The following is a 21,999-nucleotide window of genomic DNA, read 5'->3' as shown; positions in this document are numbered from 1 at the left end:
CATTCAGCAGGAATGGTTTGCGGAGGCCATGTCACATTTGCAAAGCCTTTGAGGGGACAAAACAATGAAAACGCCCAAAAAGTGACTCTATTTAGGAAACTACACCCCTTGAGGAATTCATCTAGCGGTGTAGTGAGCATTTTGACTCCACAGTTTTTTTTTATAGAATTTATTAGAATTGGGCAGTGAAAATAAAAACAATCCCTTTTCTTAAATAAGACGTAGCTTTAGCTCAAAATTTTTCATTTTCTCAACAAATAAAGGAAAAAAAGAACCCCAACCAGTGGCGTAACTACTGCTGTAGCAGCCATAGCAGCTGCTAGGTGTCGCCAGCCGGCACGGCCCCCCGTGCCCGAAGGCTCGGCTAGCAGCAGCTATGGCTGCTACAGCGGTAGCGACACCACATTCAATAGTGTCTGCGTCCCTCAGATGCAGATACTATTAAACACTATGACAGAGCATGGAGGTATCTCCCTGCTCTGCCATAGGCTACTGTATACAGTGGCGTAGCTCTAGGGGTCGCAATTGCAACCGGGCCCCCATAGCCACACAGCACTCACCGCACTGGTCCCGCTTCCTGAATGCTGAAGCAACGAGCTGACAGCTCCGTGCACCAGCATTCACTCTACCGTGAGCTGCTCGGGCCAGGCAGGTGCGATGTAGTGACGTCATCGCCTGTCTGCGCCGAGTCACTCACAGCACAGACCGGAGGAGAAGAATCATTCCCCCATCTTAGGAACGGGGATAGGTAAGTAATTATGTTATTATTTTTCTATTAGGCACTATGCGGCATTATACAGGGTAGGGAAGGGGGGCTTATATGGTGGCTGCTATAGGAGCATTTTAGTAAATGGGGCGGCATTATACTGTGGGGGCAGCTATGGGGGGTATTATACTGCGGGGACAGCCATGGGGGGCATTATACTGTATGGGGGAATTATACTGTGGGAACAGCTATGGGGGCATTATACTGTGAGGACAGCTATGGGGGCATTATACTCTATGGGTGCATTATATTGTGGGGACAGCTATGGGGACATTATACAGTGGGGACAGCTGTGGATGGCATTATACTGTGGGGACAGCTATGGGGCATTATACTGTATGGAGGTATTATACTGTGAGGACAGCTATGGATGGCATTATACTGTGGGGGCAGCTAAGTGGGGCAACTATGAGGGGCATTATACTATGTGGGGGCAGCTATGGGGGGCATTATACTGTAGGGGCAGCTATGGGGGGCATTATACTGTATGGGGTGTATTATACTGTGGGGACAGCTATCGGGGAATTATACTGTGGGGGCAGCTATGGGAGGCATTATACTGTGGGGGTACATGCGACTTTTGATCACTTTTTTCCTATTTTTTGGGAGGCAAGGTGACCAAAAAACTGCAATTCTGGCATCGTTTTTTTTTTTATACAGCGGTCACCATGCGTAATAAATTACATGTTACCTTTATTCTGCGGGTAAGTCCGATTCCGGCGATACCGAATTTATAGCACTTTTTTATGTTTTAAAACTTTTTGCACAATAAAATTACTTTTGTTGTGAGAACCATAACGTTTTGTTTTTTTACGCCGTTCACCGCCTGGAATAAATAACATAATACTTTTATAGGTTAGGTCATTACGGACGCGGCGATACCAAATATATATGGTCTATTTATTTTTTTCAATAATAATGGACTTGATAAGTGAAAAGGGCAATTGTGTTTTATTTTATTACTTGAAACTTTTATTATATCTTTTAAAACCTTTTTTTTTACACTTTTTTTCAAGTCCCACTAGGGGACTTGAAGGTCCAACGGTCTGATTCTTTTTGTCAAATACATTGCACTCCCTATGTAGTGCAATGTATTAGATCTGTCAGTCAATCACTGACAGCAAGCCGATTAGGCTTCGCCTCCCAGCGGGGCCTAATCGGCTTCCGTAATGGCAGAGCAGGAGGCTATTGTTAGGCTTCCTGTTGCCATAGCAGCATCGGCAGCCCTGATAGCAACCTCTAAGATGCATCGTTGCATCGAAGGGGCTAATGGCAGGAATCAGAGCTAGCTCCGGTTCCTGCCGTCACAGGTGGATGTCAGCTGTAACATACAGCTGACATCCACTGCTGATGACGCCTGCTCAGCTCCTGGGCTGGCGCCATCTTGCCGTCGGCTACGGAAGCCTTTCAGGCTCCGCCTCCGGGCTGTACCTGGAATACTGCCGTGCTAGGCAGACCACGAGACCAGTATTAGGCCTCCGGTTGCCATTGCAGCCACTGGGACCCCTGCCGTTTCATAGCTGGGGTTCCGATGAGCTGCAAACAACGCGATCACGTTTGACCACTGCATTTAAGAGATTAATGGCTGGGATTGAAGCAAATTTTGGTCCCCACCATTACAGCCGGAGGATGTCAGCTGTAATACACCGCTGGCATCCGGCGATGATGGCACCGACTCAGCCTCTGAGCCAGTGCCATGCATTTGTCGTATGGATACGACAAAATGCGAGAAGCACTAACTTTCCATGACGTATTCATACGGAAAATGTCGGGAAAGGGTTAAGTAGACGATAGACCCTAGGCTGTTACCCAAACTAGGGCCCCCTTCTCCACCGCCGACCTGTAACTATTGTTAACAATACCTTTTTGTGCAAGCATTAACAAATGGGCGTTACGATTCCCCTTGTCAAAGGGCTGTGTCGCTACATACTGACAGTCTTCAACCATCGCTGACTGTATCACAATGTGTGGGGACGCATCCTCCTGACAAGGGGAATGGTAACACCCATTTGTCTATCAGTCCTGGACTGCAGAAAGACTTTTTGTGAAATACAAGGATTTCCTATAATAAACAGGTCAGGATAGGTGACAGATTCCCTATAAATCCAGTGACTCATAGGTGACATCTTCTCTGATTCTAGTAGATTCTTTCTCCATCTGGTCCAGACGACTTCTCCCGGCTACGACCTATTTCTACAGAATTTGCCACTCAGATGTCTTCGACTCCTTACTTTTCCAACATGTCCACTTATAAACGAAGATAAAATTCTCATGGTGCCACACATTGTGCCCCTAAATATAATAATAACCATATACTGCACCCCCAAAATATAATAACTATACGCTGCGCTCCTGAATAAAATAATACCATACACTGTACCCCTGAATATAAATGTGTCAAACACTGTAAAGTAAAGCACCACATACACAGTACTTCCTGTAGATAGCATTACACACCCCCGTAGATAGCGTCACAGCCCGTGCAGATAACATCACACACACACACACACACACACACCCCTGTAGATTGCATCACACACACTCCCCTGTAAATAGCATCACACCCCCCCCTGTAGATAGCATCACACACCCCCTGTAGAAAGCTTCACACACACCCCTCTGTAGATAATGCCACACACTGCTACCTGTAGATAGTATCACACCCCACCCCACTTGTAGTGCCACACACACACCTCCTGTAGATAGCGCCACACACACAGCCCCCTGTAGATTGCGCCACACAGACCCCCTGGAAATAGTGCTACAAACTCCCCCCTGTAGATAGTGCCACACAGACACCCCTGTAGATAGTGCCACAAACTCTTGTAGCTAGCACCCCCTTAATATAGCACCACCCCCTTATAGTTATCGCCAAACAGACCCCCGTAGATAGCACCACACAGCCCCCTTGTAGATAGCGCCACACAGCCCCCCTGTAGATAGCGTCACACAGCCCCCCGGTAGATAGCGCCACCTCCCTGTATATAGCACCCCCCCTTGTAGCACCACACAGCCCCCTTTAGATACGGCACATAGCCCCCCCTGTAGGTAGCACCACACAGCCCCCTGTAGAAAGCGCCAGAGCTCCCTGTAGATACAACACACACAGCCCCCCTGTAGATACGGCACACACAGTCCCCCTGTAGAAAGCGCCACACCCTGTAGTTAATGCCACACACCGTTCCAGCGCCGTCTTCTTCTCGGATGATGCAGGCCTGCTCTCTTCTGACCAGGCCACATTCGGCAGAGCGACGCAAGAGGCGAGATGACGTCACCGATGGTTCCTTTGCCAGCGATGTCAATTGTATCCATGTCCAAAGGATGCGGATACAATTGAGTCCAGGGACCTTCAGTTTTGTCACGGTTTTTGCCGTGATTCACAGTAAAAACGTAACAAAACTGTTATGTGGTCTTTGGTCGGCCATGTGCCCCCCGGAAGCCTCGGGTGGCCACCCATAACGCACCTATGGGGATCCACCACTGAGTGGGATGGACAAAAGGGTCAGTCACTCCAGTTTGATACCAAAAATCACTGTCACAACCCAAACCCCACCAAAGGTGTTTTCTTCCTTTATACCACTGCAGGAAGAGGATTCTTTATCTGTAGAATGTGGCAAATGACAAGTTACAGCAGATCCTGTGCAACAGGTTTTTCATTAGATTTATGATGCAGCTCCTGTTTTTCTCATTGTAAAAGACAACTATTTCTGGCACATATAATGACAATACCATCTATTCATCTCCTACCATTAAATTACGTACTTTTTTTTATGGCAATTTCTTCAATGTAAATAACAGGGAAGCATGTAGAGCTTATTCCTATTATACAGATGAAACATGTAATATCCTTTTTTAATTCATATTTTCTATCACTTGCAGCCCAAAATTACCTGGATGAAAAATAAAGTGGTGTTAATGAATGACCCCCGATACAGAATGTTTAGCAACCAAAGTGTATGCACACTGGAAATACGTAAGCCAAGTCCATATGATGGTGGGACATACACCTGTAGGGCAGTCAATGATCTCGGTGAGGCTGAGGTTGACTGCAAGCTTGAAGTGAAAGGTAAAATGTCTCTCTAATATTCTGTAGTGCAGTACACTCAATGTATTCTCCAGCTCACCATTTTATCTACAGTACTTATCTTAGGCATATACACATACAGACATGAGTAGTATTGTAGAACCTTGTTATTACCCCTAAGAAGTACTATTTACAGGTTAAACGTTTAAATGTTATCTCTTGTGCATTCATTTGGAAAAAAATTCTTAACCGAACTGACAAGTGGTGAAGAAGAAGGGGCCACATTATGTACAATGTTTCTCACATGTAGTATGGAAGTCCTGTCACTCTGATCATGATACCACCATTGAACACTTGACTTCCATCTGGCATTAAAAGAAACTCTTTTGTATAAATTAGGATTCATTTATAGTTGGCTGCTAAGAGTTTTATAATAGGATAGTCAACTTATAGTTGAAGTGGTTGTCCAGTTTTCATTATTTTTTTTAACTTTATTTGTAGAATAGTAAATCGTAACGTACATGTATTAGAAATTCTGCTCAAATACAATTCTTATAGTGCATGAGGCCCCGGTCACAGTAGAATGCTATAGGCCACAGATTAGTCCCGTGTAATGTATCCACAGAATATGACTAAACATGGCGTCAGTCATGTGGCCCCATACACATAGTGGGACCCCTAGCATTGAGTTAACAGAAAGGGTTACATGACATACATGCGTCGGGGCCACATAGAGGACATGGGCTAAGTGAACAGGTCTAATGGTGGAATAATGATAAACAATGACTTCACTATGGATGTATTTACTGTCTCTAGGTGATTTATTAAATGGCTGCCTGTTTCTAGGAGATGCTGTCATGTTGTTAATAAAGTAAAAAAAAATTTTTTTTTAAAAACAACGCACAGAGGAGACAGCCAGAGAAATTTAAGAGCTGCCGCTCGCAGAGAGCGACAGACATGTTGAGATGCTCCTGTAGGTAGAAATACTTTATCATTTCTGCTCCTCAATAACCTATTAATCACCTGTTATATACCAGGACAGTGTTACCTGAATACCAGGGGTCACATGACGAGGGTCGCCTGACTGCCGCCATCTTTAGTCCATTCAGTTATCCTATGGATGCATTTCTATGGACTGTGGACTATACTATTTTTTTCTTTTTTTAGACAAGGGCAACAGCACTAATATAAGAAAGTTATGTGAGCACAATTTGAAATAGGTGTATATTATAAATCTTCCCTTATTATAACATTACTGAATAACAACAAGCAGAAATCTTGAAAACTGTATATTGGAAAAAGTATATTGGAAAATGTAATAACTTTGAATTAATTATACAATAAAATAACATTAATTTGCTGAAACCGGACAACCCTTTAATTGATGCCATATGTATAGTATGCAATGGGATATTTATGTCTCCCTGTAGTTAGACAGAACTATACAACAAAAAACACATTTCCAAATAATTTGCAAAAGACCAAATTGTTTTGTATAGATTTTACTCCTTTTATAATAGAAAACTGAGGAAGGACGTTCCTATGTGAGTGTTTAAAGGATACAAGGTTAAGTGACATGTGTAGAAAAATGATGGGTTGAGCTTCCGTCATCAGGTAAGATTAGGAATGTATCTAGTAGTCATAAGTCAAAACCCAGGGGACTTGTTTCAGAATCTTGATGATGACCAGCAGTTTACCAGAATGATAGAAATGTGTCCTCATCCTCTTAATTCAATCATCTTAATCGCCAAGACATTTAACAGTTAGGCTGGATTCACACGAGCGTGTTCGGTCCGTAAAGGACGGAACGTATTTCGGCCGCAAGTCCCGGACTGAACACACTGCTGGGAGCCGGGCTCCTAGCATCATAGTTATGTACGACGCTAGGAGTCCCTGCCTCTCTGTGGAACTACTGTCCCGTACTGAAAACATGATTACAGTACGGGACAGTTGTCCCGCAGCGAGGCAGGGACTCCTTTCAGGAGAAAACAGCTCCGGAATTTCAGACGTAATGGCATGTGCAGGCACTTTTCGCTGCGTCCATTACGGACGTAATTGGAGCTGTTTTTCCATGGAGTCAATGGAAAACGGCTCCATTTACGTCTCAAGAAGTGACAGGCACTTCTTTGACGCGGGCGTCTTTTTTAAAAAAAATGACCGTCGGCACAGAACATCGTAACCCCATTCTAATGAATGGGCAGATGTTTGCCGACCCTTTGGAGCCGTATTTTCGGACGTAATTCGAGGCTAAAATGCCAGAATTACGTCCGTAAATAGGGTGTGTGAACCCAGCCTTAGACTGAAGCCCGCTGGAGTAGGATGTGACAAATTTTTTAAGCGGTGCATGCACTTTTTTCCATCATTAGGCTGGGTTCCCTCAGTGCATTTTTGCTGCATTTTATAAGCCAAAATTGGATCCAGGAGAGAAGACCTATAAGGCCTTTATTTATATATTTCTTCTGTTTAGGTTCTGTTCTGGATTTTGGCTTAAAAAACACATGCAAAATCTGCAGCAAATCTGCACTATGTGAACTCAGCCTTAAAGTGGCATAAACCTCTTGATAAATTCCCCCCATAGCGGCCACTCCGCTTAAACCAATGGTTAGGTCATATAAAGAGGGGCTCAATGCTGTTTGATCTATTTAAGGCTCTGTTCAGACTTTCGGTTTTACGTGTTTCATGACAGTTATGACAGTTTTGTAACAGATTCTGCCAAAATCTGACAGTTATCATTAACTTGTAATGAGTGTTCAGTTTCCATAGTTGTTACTGGATATAATAGCACAGCTTTCCGCACTATTCTGGGCATCAGTGTACATGAAAAACAGCCTAAAAAAGAGGAACTACAGTCCCCAATTTAGAAGATCAACCACCTCATCTAGACATTTAGTAAATCATCAAACATTTTACAGATTTCTATTAATTCCTTGGCCAATGAACTACTAGAAGATCCCTTGTAAATGTGATATGGAGTTTCCCAGTTGACATAAATTAACCCTTATGAAAATGACATGTTAGACGGAAACAATTTCATATATATCATTTGAAATGTTCTAATTCTACAGGGTCAATAGGCGGAGAACCTTTCGGCTTGTGGAAACAAAAGCAGGTTTACCACACAAATATTACATTCAGTGATACCTCCCAAATAAATAATCTCTTCTCATGTTAAGCCATATCTTGCATGTAAAACCGGTATTTGTAATCTGAGGCCAGATTGCGAATCCTGATTCATGGTAAAACTTGCCCTTATATAATTTTACCATGAACTATTTAAATAACACTCAGAATAATTCTTAATAGCATCACAAAATATATTGCTTAAAATGAATTAATGTTAAAATTGTCATATATTTAAAGATATGGATGATACATAATGGGGCTCATGTGTCAAGACTGTTTCAGAGGCATCACTGCTCATAGCAACAAAATAGAGTCCTAACCTCCTAAGCTAAACTGTGATTGGTTACTATGGGCAAGAAGGACAATTCTTTATTCAGTCGCTTTGATACATGAGGCCCATGTCACATTCTCAGTTACAGTCTGAATCTGAATTTCTGAAATTAATGGGGTCCATTCACAAAAACTTTATTGTGATGCACTTAGTAACAATAACCAGCCAATGATCTAAGACAGTGTCAGAAAGTCCCTGGTTATCTGAATGCAGGCTTGGCACTAAATGCATTTCTTTGTGAATGATCCCTAATTTGGAAAGAGAATGATATCTATCTATCTATCTACTTAATAAATATATATTATTTGTATTATATATTTATTTATATATGAAGTGTGATGTGTATGTCCATATATATAGATATGTGTGAGTATGTATGTATGTATATATATATATATATATATATATATATGTATGTATGTATATATATATATATATATGTATGTATATATATATATATATATGTATGTATATATATATATATATATATATATATATATATATATGTATATATATATATGTATATATTTATATATATATATACATATACAAATTAAACTCACCTTTTTCAGAAAGGTTAACCCGGTTAAATGCTTACTTTTGATCAATCAGTGTGCATTAATATGATCAGTTATTAATTTTTTTATGGAATATCGCTAGGTTTCATTTTTCATATGCTTTGACCACACTTACTAAGCTTTCATGACATCACAGCCATTCAGTTATCACTATGTTTGTTCTTAGCTTCTAAATGTTCATTACTTCTCTTTCTCTTTCCCTTAGTTGCACAATAAGGATTATTGAATGTGTATTGTCACCTAAGGTAAGCTTTCATATGGTCATGTCATATGAAGCTTATGTCTTTCCATGCAGAACATCGTTGAATGTCAATTCCATATCTAACAGTAGTTTGCATCATGAGCTAACACTCTGTTGTTGTTGTTGTTGTTGTTGTTGTTGTTTCACTGTTAAAAAATATGATCCAATATCTATCTAGTTATCCAATTTTATTCATATTATTGCTTCACTCTAGTTTTCTTAATCACGAGGATCTATACTCTTCAAATCCACTTAGACAAATCTGTGGAGACTTGACAACTTGGCTTTCTGTATTTTTGCTCTACTATTTCTTTATGTATGGGTATAACAGTTGAATACGGATATGTTTTAAAAACCCAATATCTTCCACTTCAGAGCCATACCGGCAGCTGAGTACATGTAAAATCCCAATATTCTCATAGCCTATTATTCCTATTCTACTGCATGTTCATGCCACAGATTTGATTGCTATGGACGAGACCAAGAAGACTATGCATTCTATTGGCACATGCCCCCTGCTTTTATAATTCATTCCTTTATCAACTAAAATTTTCCATCTACATATGAGCATCTTAATTTACATATGTACATGATGAGATTTTCAGCTACTATACTTGAGATATGTACATGATGGCAAATTGAGCTACATGTCATATCTGCAGTAGCAGATTAATCTACAGATCATGTGTACATGATAGCTCATACATCTACATGTTACATGTAGGGTATGTAATATCTGTTTCATCCACATGATATGGTGATGGCAGATTAATCTACATGTGATGTGATATGCAATGGATCGTAGACTCATCTATAGATACAATATTGCATTTTATACAAACAGCAGATATACTCATTTTAAACCTTAAACACGTATACTGGTATCAGTTTGCTGGGATACAATGAAATCATTAAAGTTACACCATCACAAAAAAGATGGGGAAAAAAGCAGCACTATGTTTATATATCTAAAGGTTGCAAGCCACAGGGACCTTGGCTCATTAGTCCAATCACCAAATATCGCAATAGAGAACAACAGCACTCCAAAATAGTGAAAAAAAGTTCTCTTTATTCACCTATGTCGCAACGTTTTTTCCCCTACTGGAGCTTATTTTATTTTGCAACATGGGTGAATAAATAAAATATCAACGGTATGTTTCATTATTTTGGCCTGAAGTTACATCGGATATTCATGCAGCTAAACTACATGAACAACTGACTCCTAATCTGTTGAGACTGAATAAATTGTTATGAATATTAGTGTGACAACCAATATTGCCGCCATTACAGCTCCCACAGGGGTTATCGCTTATCAGTTTTCTTAGACACTTTCAATTAAATCATAACGTGTCTTTATAGCAGTCATAGCTTTTCTGAGACAGAACTCCAAATCTGCATAGACATAGTGGCAGACGTACTAAGGATAGCGTTCAATACACCAGTCTTGTCTATCTGCTCCGCTGGGGTAAGATGCAACAAATTTATTAAGAGGCGATGCCCCTTAATAAATCTGCTGCATATTTCCGCTGCCTATGCGGCAGCAGCGTACCAGTTGTGGTCACAAGGCGTAATCACCTCATTGCTCTGCTTCTCCCCCCGGAACTCCTTAGGCTCCACCATCAGGCTGAGACGCAGACAAGGTCCTGATGCCGAGGGGCGTCAAGACGTTATTTGCGACGCAGGCATGCAGCACACAATGTCCAGTGCCAGAACGTTGTGTGCTGCATCACATATAAGGCCCTAATATTACCCGGTGTCAGGACCATGTATGCACTGCCTCCTAATAATGGAGCCCTGAGGAGATCTTGGGGGGGGGGGGGAAGCAGAGCGATGAGGTCAATAAATGTTTTTTTCATTTATTTTACTTTATTTTATTTGAATATTTGATCATGAGGGGGTGGTACAGGGCTAGGAGCTGGCGTAGATTTCCGCTATAATATACACTAGTTTATGGCATAAATTATAAGAAATTTGAAGGGCTGCTAAGCTCCACCAATCTTTTAGAATAGTGGTAAGAATGGCTCAAAGCTGCAATTTTTCACGCAAATTGTAACTTTTGCGTCATCTGCATACAGTTAATCCACATAGAGTTAAATAATACAATTATGTCTCTCTGCAGCCACCAGTAGAGGGAGCTGAGAAGCTTACTGCATACGAGATAGAGATTGAACTCTATAATTAAACAGTACACAGTAATTGCTCTGGAAATCCGCTGCGGCCAGTCCGCTGCGGAAATCCGCAGTGGACATTTTCTCCATTGCTTTCCACTGCTTTTTAGTTGGGTTTGTGCACATGTTGCGAAAACTCCGCTGCGGACCATAGGCTGCGGTGCGGAATTTGGTGTCCGCAGCATACACTGGCTGTTGCGGACGTGTAGCGGACTTGTTGCGGACTCATTGCGGAATTTCTCCATTGACTTCAATCGAGATTCAAAATTCCGCAATGAAATCCGCAGATGTTATGTGTGTTGCGTAGCGTATTTGTTTTACGAACATGATATTTCCTCATTCTGGCTGGACCTATGTATTTCTAGGTCTATAGCCAGACTAAGGCCCCATGCACACTAACGTAAAAACGCCCGTAATCACGTGCCGATATTACGGCACGGGCAGGCCCATAGAAGTCAATGGGGCTCCCGTAATTATGGGTGACTACGTGTGTGCACCCGTAATTACGGGGGCGTTGCTAGGTGACGTCAGGAGATAGTCACTGTCTAGGGTGCAGAAAGAGTTAAACGATCGGCAGTAACTGTTTCAGCACCCTGGACAGTGACATTCCGGTCACAATATAGATCAACCTGTAAAAAAAAAATAGAAGTTCCTACTTACCGAGAACTCCCTGCTTCTTCCTCCAGTCCGGCCTCCCGGTATGACGTTTCAGTCCATGTGATGGCTGCAGCCACTCACAGGCCAATCACAGGCTGTAGCGGTCTCATGGACTGCCGCATCATCCAGGGAGGTCGGGCTGGATGTCGAAAGAGGGACGCGTCACCAAGACAACGGCCAGGTAATTATGAATTTCTTTTACTTTTACTAGGGAAAAGGCTGTCCCTTCTCTCTATCCTGCACTGATAGAGAGAAGGGAAGTAGTCTTCACCTGAAGACGCAACGGCTAATCCGCATCAATTTCCTGCCCATTTTAGGCAGAGCCGCAACAGAATCTGCAACGCAGATTATGTGTGGCATTGATGCGGACAGTGGCGGCAGAAACACGCCACGTCTGGTCGTGCCCTAATGGTAAATCTGCCCAGTTATGTACTTATAAAATAATAGACCAAAATAATAAAAGAAGTGCCCAATATGGCTCAAATACTATAACCATCTGTACTTGGTAATGGACTTATTTACTTACTCTTTGTGAGTGGTAACGTCCTACCACTCAAAAAACATCCACTCCGTATCAGCTCATTCATTTTATTCCGCTACAATCCTTGCAGGACCTGCACGCTTATGGATTCCATGTTCATGCCATAAAGAAAGAAAATAACAAAATTCTCAGAGAGCAAATCTAAAGGGATTTAGTGCCGTAGCCATAATAATCTGTATGATACTGACAAAGGTAACGAGAGCCACGTCCCATGCCCTCCTCTAATCCAGGATCACCATACAAAGATCCCTTGGCACAGCATTTAGCAAAAACATCATCCAGGTCACCAGTCATACTCCAGAATAAACATTTAAGGGTATGTGCACACGGGGCAGATTTGCTGCAGAATTTTCGATCGGATTTTCTATATGGAAATTCCGCCGCATTTTCGCAAGAAAAAAATTACATGCTGTAGATTGAGAATCTGCACAGCTGATCAATTTCCACACTTATTTCCTGCTTATTATTTTTCCGCAGCATGTGGATGAGATTATTTAAAATCTCATTCACTTTGTTGCCACTGTGATACGCTGCAGATTTTCCGCAAAGAAATCCGTTGCGGAAAATCCGTCACTAATCAGCTCCGTGTGCATATAACCTAAATGTAAAAATATATTAAAACGTAGCGTAAAAATCCAATGTCCTGCATGTATCAGGGCAACTCACTTCGTCAGGAATTAAATACTGCAAGGCACTGAGTCCGTTTGTTACAAAAATCGCACACCCCTGTACACACACTTAATTATTACAGGAAGTGACATTACAAAGTTGAAATCCCTTATAGCATCTTTATATGGTAGATGTTACAACGGGCACTATTTAAATGCCGTTACACAGTATGTGTTGCGCAAATCACACACCCTTCTACGCTCCCTCAAAGATTACTGGAGGTGACGTTGCGATTTTGAAATCCCTCTATACTAATTATAGCATACACATGTTCCTATGGTAGATGATGTGACGGGGACCATTTTTATCCTACAACGTCTTTATTTCTCTGATAGTTGCTCTCAGTTATCTCAGAACGGGAAAATTCAAATATTACTGTTTTTCACATAAAAGATGTGTATACTAGTACAGGTAGTATAATTTAACTCCTTAACGCCGAAGGACGGATATATCCGTCCTCGGCAGCTGCTAGTTCGCGCAGGAGGACAGATATATCCGTCCTGTGATGGCGCGGGTACTGAGACTGTACCCACGCGATCAGCGGCAGGAGCACGGCTGTTATACACAGCCTGGCTCCTGCTGCAACTGCCGGAATCGAAGTGCGCGCCGATTCCGGCAGTTTAACCCATTAAATGCCGCTGACAATAGTGACAGCGGCATTTAATGTGTTTGACAGAGGGGGGAGCTCCCTCTGTCACCCGATCGGCGCCCCCGCAAACAAATCGCGGGTCGCCGTCGGGTTTCCATGACAGCCGGGGGTCTAACAAAGACCCCCAGGTCTGCCTTCAGCATCTGCCTGTTAGGCGATGCCGGAGGCATGACCTAACAGGTTGCCTGTCAGTTTTACACTGACAGGCAATAATGCTTTGGTATACGAAGTATACCAAAGCATTATATATGCGATCGGCACATCGCATAGTGAAGTCCCCTGGTGGGACTAAGAAAAAAAAATGTAAAACAGTTAAATAAAGTTTGTGAAAAAAATAAATAAATAATTACAGTCAATGTCAAATAAAACTACTTTTTTGGCCCAAAAAGTGGTTTTATTTAGTAAAACGGTCAAAACAAATCACACATACACATATATGGTATCCCCGCGATCGTAACAACTTGACCAATAAAATGAACATATTAATTAAACCGCCGGATGAACGGCGTCCAAAGAAAACGCAAAAAACAACGTCAAAATTCTCTCTTTTCTCCCATTCCCCCCATAAAAAATAAAATAAAAGTTAATCTATAAGTCCTATGTACCCCAAAATAGTACTAATAAAAACTACTCATTGTCCCGCAAAAATCAAGCCCACGTACGGCCACATCGACGGAAAAATAAAAACGTTACGCCTCTTGGAATGCGGCGATGCAAAAACAAGTAATTTTTTTCTAAAAGGGTTTTTATTGTGCAAACGTAGAAAAAACATATAAAACCTTTACATATTTGGTATCCCTGTAATCGTGCCGACCCATAGAATAAAGTTAACATGTTATTTACGCTGCATAGTAAACGGCGTAAATTTATAACGTGAAAATAAATGCTGGAATAGCTGCTTATTTTCAATTCTCTCCTAAAATAAAGTTAATAAAAGTTAATCAATATGTTATAAGCATCTAAAAATGGTACAATTACAAAATACAACTCGTCCCGCAAAAAACAAGCCCTTATACGGCTATGTCGACGGAATAAAAAAAGAGTTACGACTCTTGGAATGCGACCGTGAAAAAACAAGAAATAATCCTTGGTCATTAACGTGCAAAATGGCCCGGTCATTAAGGGGTTAAAGAGGAACAACTCTAATCTAATAGGAAATAGAGAAACTTTGTTTACATTACTCTTTCTAAAGACTCATTCAGACAATTTGGAGATAAGGTCTGTAAATGAAATGTCCAATACATTTCTCTTAAATAACCTTTTATATCTCGAGATTGATTTACTAATTTGTTCTATTACACGTAAATCACAAAGTCACTATTACAGTTCAGATATTGTTTAATTTCAAATCACTCTGTGGTTAGTATTCAATCAAACTACTTCCTCCTATGTGTTATCTCTGTGCCACATTTACACCTACTATGTCCACATCCATAGACTTTACTATTGGTTACAAATCAAATTCCTTTTTTTATTGTTCCTTTTTTACATTTTGGGTAGGAAGGTGCCACTTTTTTTTATTGGCCTTGGTCTTTTAAAAATAATTTGAGGGGCCCCACTAACTTCTTCTTTGAGCGATCCTTTCTTTTAAAGAACAAGGACAGTAAAAGACATATTGGCAACTTCCTGCCCAAAATTAAAAGGAGCAACAAAAAAAGGCCTTGGATTTCTGACCAATAGTGGAGTCTATGATGTGGACATAGTAGGTGTAAATGTGGCACAGAGATAACACATAGGAGGAAAAAGTTTGAATGCAAACTAACCACAGAAAGAATTGAAATTAAACAATTCCTGAATTGCAATAGTGACTTTGTGATTTATGTGCTGGAGTTCCCATGTGGCCTCCAGTACGTGGGCAGAACAACAATCACTTTGAGAGAAAGAATAAGTAAGCATAGGCTCAATATCAAACACAGGTATAGGAAGCATAGTGTCGCTTGACACTTTGCTTTGGAACATGGGGGAAATCCTGAATCATTAAAAGTAATACCAATAGATCAAATTAATAAATCACTCTCGAGATATAAAAGGTTTCATAAGAGAGAAATGTACTGTAAATTTCATTTACAGAGCTTATCTCCTACTTGTCTGAATGAGTCCTTAGAACAAGTAATAAGGCTTCGTTCACATCTGCGTCAGGGCTCTGTTCCGACCATAGGTTTCCGTTTCCATCACCATTTATTTCAATGGTGATAGTTCCGGTGCCAATGGTTTCCGTTTGTGTCAGTTGTGCAAGGGTTAGGTCGTTTTGACGGAATCAATAGTGTAGTCGACTACGCTATTGATTTCGTCAAGACTACGGAACCCTTGCACAACGGAGACAAACTGAAACCATTGGCACTGGATCCGTCACCATTGAAATCAACCTATGGTTTCCATTTGTGACAGTCAGGGCTCCGATCTGACTGAAAGCTCAGACGGAACGTCGGAACAGACCCCTGATGCAGATGTGTATGAAGCCTAACCTTGTTTTCCATATCTTACATTAGATTAGAGTTGTTCCTCCTATAATTATCCTGTCTTTACTAGTATACATAGAAAAAATGATGGACCGCACTCCTGGACAGGAATATTCAGGTGCTATAAGGGTTCGGGACGGATATCCCACAATATAGTATACACACCTTTCATAGGAAAAACAGTCATACTTGCATTTTCCCATTATAAGACATTATCAGAGGGATATAAGTTTGGGGTAAAAAATGGTTCCTATTGCATCATTACCATAGGAAGATGTCTATGCTATTTATGAGTATAGAGGGATTTCAAATTCATAATGTAACTTCGGTAACACGTGAAGGAGTGTGTGATTTGTGTAACACACCGGCATTTAAATGGATTCAGTACCTTGCAATATATTATCCTGATGAAGGGGATTGCCCCGATACGCATGGAACAGTCAATTTTATTATATGTTTTAACACATTTTTGCTACATTAAATGTAGGACCTGACTCTTCTTACCTTTGTGAGTGTCATACACACCATTGTGGTTACCTTCACTCTTATAGATTCGCTCTCCGAGAATCTTGTTATTTTCCTTCTTTTGTAGTTATGCACTTATGTTATATATAACCAGCCAGATTTGCTATTCAGAAAAGATGGGTAAAAATTAATTTGAGAGCTATAATAGCAGCTTACATTGGTTGCCATACTCTTGCAGACACAGATATAAGGAATACTAGTCCTAAATGAATTAGAATATCATCAAAAAGTTCATTTATTTCAGTAATTGAATTCAAAAAGTGAAACTCATATATTATATAGGTTCATTACACACAGAGTGATCTATTTCCAGCATTTTTTTTCTTTTAATGTTGAAGAATATGGCTAACAGTTAATGAAAACCCGAAATTTAGTGTCTCAGAAAATTTGAATAATATATAAGCCCAATTTCAAAAATGATTTAAAATACCGAAATGTTGTCCTACTGACAAGTCTGTCCAGTATATGCCCTCAATACTTGGTTGGGGCTCCTTTTGCATAAATTACTGCATCAATGCAGTGTGGCATGGAGGCGATCAGCATGTGGCACTGCTGAGGTGTTATGGAAGCCCAGGTAGCTTTGATAGCGGCCTTCAGCTCGTCTTCATTGTTGGGTCTGGTGTCTCTCATCTTCCTCTTGACAATACCCCATAGATTCTCTATGGGGTTTAGGTCAGGTGAGCTTGCTGGCCAATCAAGCACAGTGATACTGTGGTTATTACACCAGGTATTGGTACTTTTGGCAGTGTGGGCAGGTGCCAAGTCCTGCTGGAAAATTAAATCGGCATCTCCATAAAGCTTGTCAGCAGAGGGAAGCACTAAGTGCTCGCAAATCTCCTGGTAGACGCTGCACTGACTCTGGAGTTGATATAACACAGTGGACCATCACTGTTGCTCAGTGGTCCAAAGTCCTGTTTTCAGATGAAAGTAAATTTTTCATTTCATTTGGAAATCTCGGTCCCAGAGTCTGGAGGAAGAGTGGAGAGGCATCACTCCAAGTTGCTTGCGGTCCAGTGTGAAGTTTCCACAGTCAGTGATGGTTTGGGGGCCATATCTGCTGGTGTTGGTCCACTGTGTTATATGAAGTCCAGAGTCAACGCAGCCGTCAACCAGGACATTTTAGAGCACTTCATGCCAAAAGTACCAATACCTGGTGTAATAACCACAGTATCACTGCGCTAAACCCCATAAAGAATCTATGGGGTATTGTCAAGAGGAAGATGAGAGACACCAGACCCAACAATGCAGACGAGTTGAAGGCCGCTATCAAAGCAACCTGGGCTTCCATAACACCTCAGCAGTGTCACAGGCTGATCGCCTCCATGCCACACCGCATTAATACCTCAGAAGTGCCACAGGGTAATCGCCTCCATTCCACGCCGCATTGATGCAGTAATTCATGCAAAAGGAGCACCTGTAATGGCAGGAAGGAGGTGAAGGGAAAGTGAGCCCTAATCTACCCACCGCCCTGTCCCTGCCTACTTGCAACGACCCGCCCTAGGCGACGAGGTACAACTGGGCGGCGGTCCCTACGCTGTCTAAGTGCACAGGAAAACAAACAGGGAACACGCAAGGGAAGGGGCAGTAGCCACGGAACGCCACGAGGAAACGGAGCGGCGAACGAACAGTCAGGACCAGGACGAAGTGAGTACACCCGAGCGGGCACGGAGACAGAAGCAAGCCAGGGGCAAAGCAAAGCAGGTCAAGCAGAACTGCAGCAAGGCAGAAGCACGGCAGAAGCAGGCTGGAGCAAGCAGCAGTGGGGCCAGGAATCCAAAAGAATTACAAGCACTGAGGGAGAGAACAGGGCAGGTAATAAAGGACAGGGGGCGGAGCTAACTCCGACAGACCAGGCCGCGATAGGCTCTCCCACTCCTGAGCCTGCCACCCTGGTTGGTGGGAGATGGTGTCAGTCGAACAGGTCTGGCCTCAGGTGTGGATTGATTAATCCCAGGAGTATACCTAGATGAAGTACCTGGCAGATCCCTAACAGCACCGACCAAGTATTGAGGGCATATACTGGACAGACTTTTCAGTTATATTTCGGTATTAAAAATAACTTTTGAAATTGGGCTTATATAATATTCTAATTTTCGGAGACACTAAATTTTGGGTTTTCATTAACTGTTAGCCATAATCATCAACATTAAAAAACAAAAAATGCTGGAAATAGATCACTCTGTGTGTAATGAATCTATATAATACATGAGTTTCACTTTTTGAATTGAATTACTGGAATAAATTAACTTTTTGATGATATTCTAATTCATTGAGAAGGACTAGTTGCTGACAAGGATTTTTTACAACTCAAGGACTTATACCTAGAGATACATGCTCTTTAAGGCTGGAATCACACATGCAGTTTTGGATGCGGTTTTTTGAACAAACACAGGACTAAATACAAAAGAGAATAGACCTAATAGTCCTTCCTTTAAACTTAGTCCTCTTTTAGCATCCACTTCTGTGTTTGACTTTAAAAACTGCCACAAAATCTGCATGTGAAATTCCAGCCTCAGGCCGGGATCCCACGGGACGGATACGCTGCGAAAAAATCACGCAGAGTGTCCGACCTGGAAGCCGCAGGACATTCCGACATTTCAGACGGAAATTCCACTGCGGAAGAAAGTCATTCATACTTACCCCCTCCCTCCTCTGACGTCCGCTCCGGCCTCCCTGGATGACGTTGCAGGCCATGTGACGCTGCAGCCTGTGCGCAGGAAGAAGTGGGCGCTCTGGGTAAGTATGTTTTTTTTCTTCAGCCGTTGTGATCTTTGTGGTGTAAATGCTGCGATTACGCCTCAAACGTCACAACGCTTGGCTTTCTGTTGCGGGTTTTGCATCCCCATTGAATTCAATGGGGAAAACCCAGAACGGAAAACCAAAAAAAACGCAGCATAAATTGACATGCTACGGAGTTAAATTCCGCACCGCAGGTCAAGTTCTTAACGTTTACGCTGCATTTTTATTCCGCAGCGTGGGCATGAGATTTACTAATCTCACCCACTTTGCTGCTACTGTACATGCTGTGGATATGGCTGGTTTGCCACATACTGTACTATACCTTTTTAGCTGTGCAAGGTAAATGTATTAATTTATTTATATTAAAAAACTTTATTGAACATGATGACAAGAACAAGAAATTTAGCCTATATTGTGGAAATGAGCACAATAAAAGGGTAATATGGGTAAAGTTTTATAAAACAGTACAGTAGATTATATTTTGTAATATACATCATTTACTCTGCTTTGATTAGGCTTTGACAATATATCAATATATAGCTGATTGACAGTTACCTTTGTGTTCTGTCAATCAGCTATAATCAGAAACCTGTGCCAAAACTGCATCAAAATGTTGTGTGTGATCCTAGTCTTAATTCAAAATGGATATATGTGGTTTTTATCTGCATGAACTGGATCTTTAAGACACAACAACTAGTAGAAGATACTAGACAGTAAAATAATCCATGGTAAAACTACAGTAATCGATGTCATGCACTTGAACAGTACAGAAAACCATCATCATGAGAATATACTGAGATTGCCAAGGGGATACTTAACCTTTTTATACTCTGATTTGCAGGTGGAGTGACATTTTTCCGCCTTCTAATGCAAGGTGTGCCTCTGTCTGTCATCGATTCTTATATGCGAGAGCTAGATGCGAGTAAGCAGGAGAGAGCATGAGCAAATCCAGTCCGCTGATTCTCTACTGCATTCATCTGGACAACAGTGTGAACGTGTTTGACCCTAAAGCCACATCTATAGAAGTGTAGTCAATTTCTGTCTGCTGTCTTTCTGTGTTAGATACAAATACCATTATTGCATGGGTTGATGTAGGGAGGGATGAATGAGCTTAAAGGGAACCTGTCACCAGCATTTCACTTATTAAACCAGCAATACCTGGTGGTAGTGGGTGAAAAATCATTTCTATATAACATATAATTGTCTTCTTAGTCGGCTCTGTAGCTTTAGTATTCAGCTTTTTAGTGTTCCCACACCGTATGCAAATGAGCAGAAAAGAGTCAAATCTTCGTTTGAAAAGAGTCAAATCTTCATTCCTCAAGTCTTTCCGAGTTTTCCCCGCCTCCTTACTTTTGATTGACAGCTCCTTGCCTTGCCCCAGCACACAAAATCCCGCGCTTGTGCATTGATGTCCTCTTCTGGGGTGTGCGCAAAAAGGGAAACCGGATTATTACGATAAAACGCGCAAAATGTTTGCAGACCGTTATTTACAGTTGGAGGAGGAGTTTAGGAAAAGTGATAACGGCAATGAACTTTTGATAGCAGCGGCCAGTGAGGGATAAGTAAAGCTCAATAGGTGAAATGCTGGTGACAGGTTCCCTTTAAAGTTTGGCTTGGGCCTTTTTTGCTTCAAGGCTCAGTATGGATAATTGGTATCCTTCCTTGGAGCAGCACAACACTTGACTTGTTGGCAATGAACTGAACTGCTTACATAACATTGATAAATTACAAAAATGTTAGATCTTTCTCTGAGAAGGCAAAATTACTGCAATATTTAATATTCATGCTAGAGATTGCTTCCTAAAGTAATACTGCTGGTGAAAAGCTGGAAAACAAATTGTGTAATTCAATCAATGTACAATAAATAAGAAAAATTTTCTATGTTTGACTTATGTGTTATTATTTCTAATGTAAGCAGAAACTATATTAAGACATAAGAAGAAACCTTACTACATTATTGTCACTGAGCTACTACATGCATAGTTGCCAACATTAATATTTTTTTTATGGGGACACTTAGGGTGTAGCATCTTTGGTGGTTGTGTCTTATGGGCCGTGACTTATCTGGTGGATGTGGCTAATGGCACACACCATTCTTCCAAAAAAATTAATAAATGAACAAAAATTTGTGCACTAGTTTGGCTGACAACTACTATGGCGGCTTGTTATCCGGTTGTGATTATCCGGTTGTTTAAATGTAGGTGATGTCTCACTTTATCACTAGGACTAGGTGATATGTGCTGACCACTACTCGTAGCATAAAAACCAGCGTAGATAGTACCACACTCAGTGCCCCCTTGTAGATGGTGCCCCACACTGTCCCCAGTAGATAGTGCCACACATTGCTTCCTGTAGATAATGCCACATGGCCCCCTGTAGCTAGTGCCTCACGGCCCCCCTGTAGATGGTGCCACATGGCCCCCTGTAGATAATGCCACAGTGCCCCCTGTAGATAATGCCACAGTGTCTTCTGTAAATAATGCCACAGTGCCCTCTGTAGATAATGCCGCAGTACCCTCTGTAGATAAT

At 41.5% G+C, this 21,999-nt stretch overlaps 1 protein-coding gene across 1 annotated transcript in view; it reads left to right on the top strand.

Annotated features, from left to right (window-relative positions):
- Positions 1 to 21,302, top strand: part of MYBPC1 (myosin binding protein C1) — a 121,543-nt gene extending 100,241 nt beyond the window's left edge. Inside the window, exons 30-31 of the mRNA XM_075859389.1 lie at positions 4,646 to 4,832; positions 20,312 to 21,302. Coding sequence (XP_075715504.1) covers positions 4,646 to 4,832; positions 20,312 to 20,412 — 288 coding nt within the window. The 3' untranslated portion in view covers positions 20,413 to 21,302. The remainder of the gene's footprint in view (positions 1 to 4,645; positions 4,833 to 20,311) is intronic.
- The last annotated feature ends 697 nt before the right edge of the window (positions 21,303 to 21,999 follow it).

Source organism: Rhinoderma darwinii, chromosome 3 (genome assembly GCF_050947455.1).
Source record: "Rhinoderma darwinii isolate aRhiDar2 chromosome 3, aRhiDar2.hap1, whole genome shotgun sequence".
Taxonomy (NCBI): domain Eukaryota; kingdom Metazoa; phylum Chordata; class Amphibia; order Anura; family Rhinodermatidae; genus Rhinoderma; species Rhinoderma darwinii.
Note: the sequence above shows the minus strand (reverse complement) of the source record. Positions and strands in the feature narration are given on the sequence as shown.